The sequence below is a fragment of the Melopsittacus undulatus genome, chromosome 4 (assembly GCF_012275295.1).
Source record: "Melopsittacus undulatus isolate bMelUnd1 chromosome 4, bMelUnd1.mat.Z, whole genome shotgun sequence".
NCBI classification, from domain to species: domain Eukaryota; kingdom Metazoa; phylum Chordata; class Aves; order Psittaciformes; family Psittaculidae; genus Melopsittacus; species Melopsittacus undulatus.
Window position 1 is genome coordinate 107973110 of NC_047530.1, and position 8514 is coordinate 107981623.

The window sequence follows — 8514 nt, forward strand, 5'->3', positions numbered from 1 at the left end:
AGTGGAAGGTGTCCCTGCCCATGGCAGGGGGTTGGAACCAGATGAGCTTTAAGGTCCCTTCCAACCCAACTATAAAAGTAACGTCACATCAGCCACCAGCAATGGAAAAAACCTCTGTAGATAATGGATCTGAGTCTTGAAGGAATGAGCCATCCCTGTTGTTACAGACAATGTGGTGTATCAGGGAGAACATTATACACTCAACAGTGGTTTAATGTCCACTGGTTATCGCAGGATGAGATTTGTGCTAGGATCTGACTCCACTACAGAAGCATCAGGTAACTTTCGTCATTCTAAAGGGGACAACTGGGAAGTGGTACTGATTCAATACGAACATACACAGGTTGTCAAAATGACAGCTCATGGATGATTCGGAGAAAACCCCATGAACAAACTCACCAACAGAGTTTGAAGTTGACAAGCAGATATTCATTACGGCGCCGGGAGACACGGGGGATAGCTCCTCCTAACATGGGTCCCCGTATTGCTCTAGAGGCCATCCTTAAATGGTCACTGGGAATATTACATCATTTCCAGAAAGTTTCCCGCATTCATACAAAAATGTGATGGTCGTTTACTTTTCCCAGCTTAATTAACATTACAGACATAGCAATCATCCTGTTCTTTTACTTACCAACAGGTTTAACTGCTCCCATCCTGGCCATCAGCTAGTCCCAGGTGCTACCCACCCCCAGGTCATTCTCCATTCTGTTTTTCTCACACCTTTTTGTGCCGAGGTTCTGAGGACCTGAAACTGCCTTCAGACAAAACGGTTACTTTCTATTACAAAGCATCAAACTTATCATTACTTAGAACTGATTACATTTTGTGCCTCCTTGTTTCATGGAAAAGCAGCTGCTCCAAGGATCAAAAAACACTGGCCAGAAGGAAGCTGTGGACACCGAGGGCAAACCACACTCTGACTGCACTCACATGTGAGCCCTGGGAATAGGAACCAGCAAAAAGAGGGAATAAATTCCAGGATCACCTCACCAAGATGGTATTTCCAGCTCTCTCAATGGCCATTTCACTGAAGAACTGGATGGAAGAACCCGAAATATGCTGCAGGCACCAAAAGCTCTGGCAAAGAGGGTCTTCCAAAGAAGTATCTTTATGTCCTTAAAATCTGCAATTGTTCTTTTTAAACATTACTATCATTTGTACCTTATAAACAAGCATATTACGTTATTATAACTGAAATCATCACGCTCAGAACACCCAATAGTATCTTACGATAACGTAAGCCACCGCTGGGTATAGCCGGGATCTCTCATTCTCCTCACGGCTCCGCAGTCACTGAACCCCATTAATCACTTTATTACCAAACTAAAGGTAACTAAAACTGGTTCTTTCCTCACGGACTACGCCAACCCCTCCGCCCCGCCCGCCCCGCGCATGCGCGCCGGAGGCCGGGGCAGCGGGAGCGGCGGCTGTGGCGGCGGCAGCGGAGGATGAGGATGAGCGGAGCCCGGCTGGGGCTGTGCGTGCTCTGCGGGCTGCCGGCCTCCGGCAAGTCCACCCTGGCCCGCGGCCTCCGCCGCCGCCTGCCGCAGCACCAAGGCTGGGCCTGCGCTCTCCTCACCTACGACGAGCTCATCCCACCGGAGGCCTTCCGCGCACGGGAGCCGGGGGCGGAACCGGACCCATCGGTCAGTGCGGCGCGCTGCTCTCATTGGCCAGCCGGGGCCAGCCTGGCACGGCCATTGGCCAGCTCGAGAGCGTCACTGCCCTCGCGGCGGCCGTTGCCAGGCAACGCGGCGTTTCTGTCATGGCGGGCGGGAGCTCTGTGGTCAGGGCTATGGCGTGGGGACGGGGGGAGCTTTCATCCCTGTGCTGCTCCCTCCGCAGCTGCCCCACTGGAAGCAGAGCCGGAGGGAGCTGCTGCAGTGCTTGGAGCGGCTCCTGCAAGCGCTGCTCACCGGGGACCCGCTGGCAGCGCCCGGCCCCACCAGCCAGCCTGCCTGGGAGCGCTTCCTGGCCTGCTGCCACCGGCAAGGGCTGCTCCGCTCAATGGAGGGCGGAGGACATCGTTACTGCGCGCAGACAGCCGGGTCCGGGCCGCTCTACATCATCCTGGATGACAACTTCTATTACCAGAGCATGAGATATGAGGTGTTCCAGCTGGCTCGCAAATGTAATTGCTGGTTGTGCCTATGCGTGAGAACGTGTTGCGTCGGAAACTCAGTGCACTTTCAGTGCCTTTCTTTAAGTCCTCTAGCAGAACATGAGTTATTCTTTATTGCAAGCACCAGCTTTCATTACTGCCTTGATAGGAATTGCTGCATCGCTTAAAGCCTTTCTTATGTTGATCTCTAAATGAGCAGCCTGGAAGATAACACTGTTCTATATCAGCCTCCCAGTACCTAGAAGGGCCACCAAGAAAGCCAGGGGAGGACTTTGGACAAGGGCCTATAGGGACAGGACAAGGGGAATGGCTTTAACCTGCCCGAGGGGAGACTGAGCTGAGCTCTGAGGCAGGAGCTCTTTCCTGTGAGGGTGCTGAGGTGCTGGCACAGGGTGCCCAGAGAAGCTGTGGCTGCCCCATCCCTGGCAGTGCTCAAGGCCAGGTTGGACACAGGGGCTTGGAGCAGCTGCTCCAGTGGAAGGGGTCCCTGCCCGTGGCAGGGGTTTGGACTGGGTGAGCTTTAAGTTCCCTTCCACCCCAAACCACTCCAGGATTCTGTGATTCTGTTATTTTCAGGCTCAGAACTAGTTGTAGGAGTTCCTCATTCACATAAAGCCTTTCTTGTGCATGTTGCTTTCTGAAATCTTTATTTGAACAATTTAAAGGTAAAATCATCTGTTGATGTCCTTTTAGATTCCTTGAGCTACTGCCAGATATTTTTAGAGTCTCCACTTGAATGCTGCTTGCAGAGAAATCGGCTGAGGAGTCATCCCTTACCTGACCAGACAATACATTTAATGGCAAGCAAAATAGAAATGCCAGATCTGAAGAAAAATGCTTGGGAACAAAACAGCCTCATCCTGCAAAGTTCTGACTGCACTTCAGAGAAGTATGCTCAGTGCAGGGGTACTGCTTTCATAGATGGGTGGGCAGAAGCTTTCTACTGCATCTAAATGGTTTAATGGTGATTTTCAGAAGCCAGTCAGTGATGCGCAATACCTGCCAATGGCTCTGACCTCGCACCCATCACTCCAAAACAAACCACAGTTCTAAACTGTTGTTAAAAATATATGTAAATTGTGAAACATTAAGCCTGGAAATAACTGGCTGTGGGTATAGTTATAGTTGGTTTTCATCTAACTTCCCATGTAAAGATAATTTCATTGTTTGCCTCATACATTTAAACTGAAAACTTGTGGGGTTTTTTCCCGTGCTGAGGTGTCATTGCAAAATGAAAGAAGAATCTTCAGTGAAACTGTTTGTTTAATGTGGTTCTTCCTTGTGTTCTCAGTGAGCAGATCATCGCTTTGCTGGCTGCTGCCTTGGAAAATCCGGTGAAGCAAACTGAGGAAAACACTGAGCAAAAGGTAGTGCTGCTTGACTCTGGTCACGGCTCTGTCAGGTGGTGAGGAATGACTGAGTTATACCTGAACTGTATTCACAATAGAAACTGCAAAATAGCTCTTTGACAGGCTGAGAGAGCTGGGCTGGTTCAGCCTGGAGGATGATCCTTAAGGGGAGACCTTAGGGCAGCTCCAGTGCCTAAAGGGACTACAGGAAACCTGGAGAGGGGCTTGGGACAAGGGCCTGTAGGGACAGGACAAGGGGAACAGCTTTAACCTGCCAGAACAGGGGAGATTGAGATGAGCTCTTAGGAAGAAGTTCTAGCAGGGGGTTGGAACTGGATGAGCTTTATTGTCCCCTCCAACCCAAACCAGTCTAGGATTCTATTTTTTAATTACAAAAGCATGCACAGAAAAGTTACTCCCATTTGAAGTGGATACAACTGTCACCCTTACTAAGTTAAACCATTGAAATACCTTGGAGAACACTGTTAAGTGTTCTATACTAGCAAAAGGACTTTGGAGCTGTCAGACCCTGAGGAAAATAATTCTCACTTCTTAACATCTCCCATACCCCTCTGTGGCAGTCATCCTGATACACACACACCTGCCCCCGACTCACAGGAGTAGCCTGCACTGCACGAGTCACTGCTAATGCGTTACGTGTTTTCAAAGAGAGCTTTAAAAGCTTATGAGTCTAAACCTAACATCGTGTGTCTGCATGTGTCCCTCCTTCCTGTGTCACCCTGGCAGGAAGCCGATCGGAACATCTGTGCAGCCAGTGCTGTCCATCAGGCTGACCAGACCTGCAGACGACTTGTCTCTCAGGCAATGAAGGAGGCCAGAGGTAAGCGCAGTCTGTTCTGGGGGTTAGCTCATGAGGTGGGACTCAGCCTGCGGCATTCCCTTGGGATACACTTAAGAAATCCCAACCTGCAGGGGTGATGGAGGCAATCACATTCAGTGAGCTCACCAGAGTTAGTTGTAGGATGCAGGTGAAAGTCAATAAACCTTAAAGCATGAAGTTAAAAGTGGCTTTAATTTTCTTTCAGATAAAAACATCCTGCCAAGTGAGCTGAAGAGCCTGGCAGAAGAACTCAACAAACTCAAAGCAGAGTTTTTGGAAGACGTGAGGCAAGGAAATAGTTTGAAAAGCCAACTTTCTGTACAAAATCAGTGTTCTGACCCTGATACATCTGGAATTTCTGTGTTCCAACTGGAGGCAGCCAATATAGTTAATAAATATATTTTTAAATAATGACATGAGGAATAGTGGCATATTTTAAGGACACAAAGTGTTTAAAATGCAGTACTGCTTCAGCATTGCAGCTGAAAACATCTGACACAGCCATCTCTTTAACTCATCTGGCTGTAGTATGGGAGAGCAACACAACTGTTGTGACCCAAAAGGAGTCATTCCGGACCTACCTCCCCTTGGGACCAAGCTTATGATACCCTTGCACTGAATTAAGGTAAAATGACACCCACCAACCAGTTTCATTTCTGCCAAAAATACAAAAAATACAAGGCATGTGGTCAGATATAACTCAGCAATGATGACTTTAACTGAATCAGCAATTCCCATGCCATGTGTTTTTACTTAGAGCTAGTCAATATTAAATGAAAAAGAGAGAAGTATACAGCAACATCTTGGTCCTCTTCACTAAGGGTATCTCACCCTCTGACCTAAGCCCTGTATTTTTGTGTTCACTTTGAATATTTTGAGACCCCACTTGGAGCTCTGTGTGCACTTCTGGTGTCCTCTACATCAGAAGGCCATGAATCTGTTGGAGCAAGTCCAGAGGAGGCCATGGAGATGCTGAAAGGGCTGGAGCAGCTCTGCTCTGGAGCCAGGCTGAGAGAGCTGGGCTGGGGCAGCCTGGACAAGAGAAGGCTCCTGAAGGGGAGACCTGAGAGCAGCTCCAGTGCCTAAAGGGGCTGCAGAAAACCTGGAGAGGGGCTTGGGACAAGGGCCTGTAGGGACAGGCCAAGGGGAATGGCTTGAACCTGCCAGAACAAGGGAGACTGAGCTGAGCTCTTAGGCAGAAGCTGTTCCCTGTGAGGGTGCTGAGGCGCTGGCACAGGGTGCCCAGAGAAGCTGTGGCTGCCCCATCCCTGGCAGTGTTCAAGACCAGGTTAGACAGAGCCTTGGGTGATAAGATCTAGTGTGGAGCATGGCAGGGGTTTGGAACTGGATGAGCCTTAAGCTCCTTTCCAACCCAAGCCATTCTGTGATTCTATGGGCATAATTAAGTGAGCTCATGAGCAGTTCCAAAGCTGAGGTTCTCCAAGGGCTCCTCTGGGTGGTCAGGTGATTCTTGTCTCTCTGTTGTCCTTTTTATTGTGGTGTCTGCTTTCTGACTGCACCTAAGAGTCAGCTCATCCTTGAGTCATCCTTTCATATTCCTATGAAGGGTTATCAGCTTTGAACAAGGGGTCAGAACAACCCTACCTACACACTACGGAGAGCAAACATCCTCATTATTTTCTTCATTTATGCTCAAAGCCTCCTATGGTCAAATGCAAATGGTGCCTAAGACAAGCTTAGTCACCTGTCTGTGACTTGCCCTATGGAATATAAGAGGTGTATGAGAAAAGCTCAATGTCCAGGTTCTCACAAGCACTAAAAGAGGAGCCTCATTTCAGCACCAAAATGAAGCACCTGGAGCAAGGGACAGTACAGTTATTCTTCAGCCTGTTCATCTTTTGGGTCAGCTTACCCTCCTTACCACAGCTACTCATAAGCAGCTCACCAGTCCCACCTGCTGAAGCAGACACAAGAATCACCATAAGACTTAATTAGAAAGTGTTATTTTATTCATATCTTAGAAAAGCAAAGCTTCACAACATGAACTACACCAGATATAGGCAAGTCATTTCCATAATAACCTTGTCCTCTCAAAACATTCACTACACGAGAAAATTGATTTTACAGTTCTAACAGGTTCCATGATTTGCAATACAAAATATGCTCTTTACACTGCAATAGGTTATGAACAGAGCTGGGACTCAGAAGCACATACACAAAGATTGCTTGATGAAAAAGGCTTCAGCAGGGGATAGATTTCCTGCAGAACAACATCCATTTGCTGTAGATTTCCAAGGAAGTTTCAAATGAACAGAAAACTTGCCAGTGAAGACTCCTACATTACATTCCTTTTGTCAGAAAGAAACAAAGAGCAACATCACCCCCAGACATTCTGCACTAAACCAAATGGCATCAGCTCATTTGGCTGGGAAACACCATTGGAAGGAGTCTTCCAGTGCTGAGTTTTATGTTAAAATGCAGAATGTTTTATGTCCCCATCCTCTTCCACTGAACATGTATCTGTGAAAAAACAACTCCTTTTGCTACTAGCAGTGTCACAGTTGGTTTAATATGAACCCAGATGATCTACTGAGATGCTTCAGTCTGTGTGTGTTCATTGGAATACTGGGTCTCACTAAGCCTGCATTAGGAGTATGATAAATAGTGCACATTAAAAAGGTCAACAAATCTATTAAATGAGCTATCACAATAAATACAAACCCCCTCAAAGTTCATGTTTTGCAAGTACAGGACTTACCAGAGTCAAGCTGTGGAAAAAATTCAGCTCATTCCCAAACTTCCCTGTTAATACAAGCTAAAATGCCAATTGCCACCTTATAATGTAAGGATTTGGGGGTTTAAAACAAAATGAGTTTAGTGCAGTGGAGAACTCAGTATGAAAAGTCCCTCAACCAGGGACTTGATCCCACAGTTCCTGACAATTATCCCTCACTAACTCCATGGAAGGCCTTATTGTGCACAGGAATCATTGGGATCTAAAACAATTTTCCAGTACTAATTCTGGGCTTTAAAGGAAACAGTATGTACAAAATTATGAGAAACTGATGTGACTACACCTTCCAAAGCAACTCAGTGGGCAGAAGGCAGCAGATGAGATCAGGATCCTGTTTGGCACAACAGAACAGGCAGCATGAGGTTGAAAAATGAAGAGCCCACATGCAGAGGGTGGCCCTCCCTCTGTGAAGGCCATGGCAGAGTCCACACCACATGGATCTGGTTTTAGAATAAAGAGATGGGCACTGACACCTGCCTCTGCCCAAGGTCCCCCCTGCAAACAGGAGCTCATACAAGGAAAGAAGGAAAAAATACTTTATCACTGTTCAACAGTTCAGAGATGTTCAAGCTCCTCAAATCCTGTGTTCAGTTCTGGCCCCTCATTACAAGAGAGATATTGAGGTGCTGGGGCAGGGCCAGAGAAGGACAACAGAGCTGGTGCAGGGCCTGGAGCACAAGAGATATGGGGAACAGCTGAGGGACCTGGGGGGTTCAGTCTGGAGATGAGAAGGCTCAGGTCAGGGGGGACCTTACTGCTCCCTACAAGTGCCTGACAGGAAGATGGAGCCAGGAGGGAGCTGGGCTCTGCTCCCACATAACAAGAGATAGGACAAGGCAATGGTCTCAAGCTGCACCAGGGCAGGTTTAGATGGAGCTGAGGAACAATGCCTTCCTCAAAGGATGCTCAGGCATTGGAACAGGCTGCCCAGGGCAGTGCTTGAGTCACCATCCCTGGAAGTGTGCACACACCATGTACACAAGACCCTCAGTGACACAGTTTAATGGTGGCCTTGGCAGTGCTGGGGGAACAGCTCAACTTAAAAGATCTTTTTCAACCCAGCTGATTCCATGATTGCTAATGTTCTTTCCTTAGGTACTTGAAAGCAGAAACAATGGTATTAAGTCCGTGCTATTAAAATCCTTCTAAACAACAATTTGCAAGGTTTGGAGTTGGATTTTTTCCCCATACTGAGTTCTATTATTAAGAACTCACCAGAGAATCGCCTCCTAAACAAGGGCCCCTCACTAGCATCATGCCAGGCTCCTCCTGCTACCAGCTACCTCTGTTACCATTCTCCTGCCTGCAATTCCATTCAGGAGCATCCTTGTTCAGAAGCTGTTTCTTTAAATCACCAATCATTAGCCAACACAATAAGAAGAATCTACCATCTTCACACTGCCAACATCATTCCCAATGGATCAATCATAGCTCAAACAGAATG

General features: G+C 47.6%; 1 protein-coding gene across 1 annotated transcript; it reads left to right on the forward strand.

Moving 5' to 3' along the window:
• Nucleotides 1–1415: 1415 nt before the first annotated feature.
• On the forward strand, nucleotides 1416–4726 carry PSTK (phosphoseryl-tRNA kinase). The gene is made up of 6 exons (XM_034061452.1): nucleotides 1416–1649; nucleotides 1849–2134; nucleotides 2819–3014; nucleotides 3417–3492; nucleotides 4222–4315; nucleotides 4521–4726. The coding sequence occupies exons 1-6, from the start codon at nucleotides 1452–1454 to the stop codon at nucleotides 4724–4726; spliced, it is 1056 nt and encodes a 351-aa protein (XP_033917343.1). The 5' UTR covers nucleotides 1416–1451.
• The last annotated feature ends 3788 nt before the right edge of the window (nucleotides 4727–8514 follow it).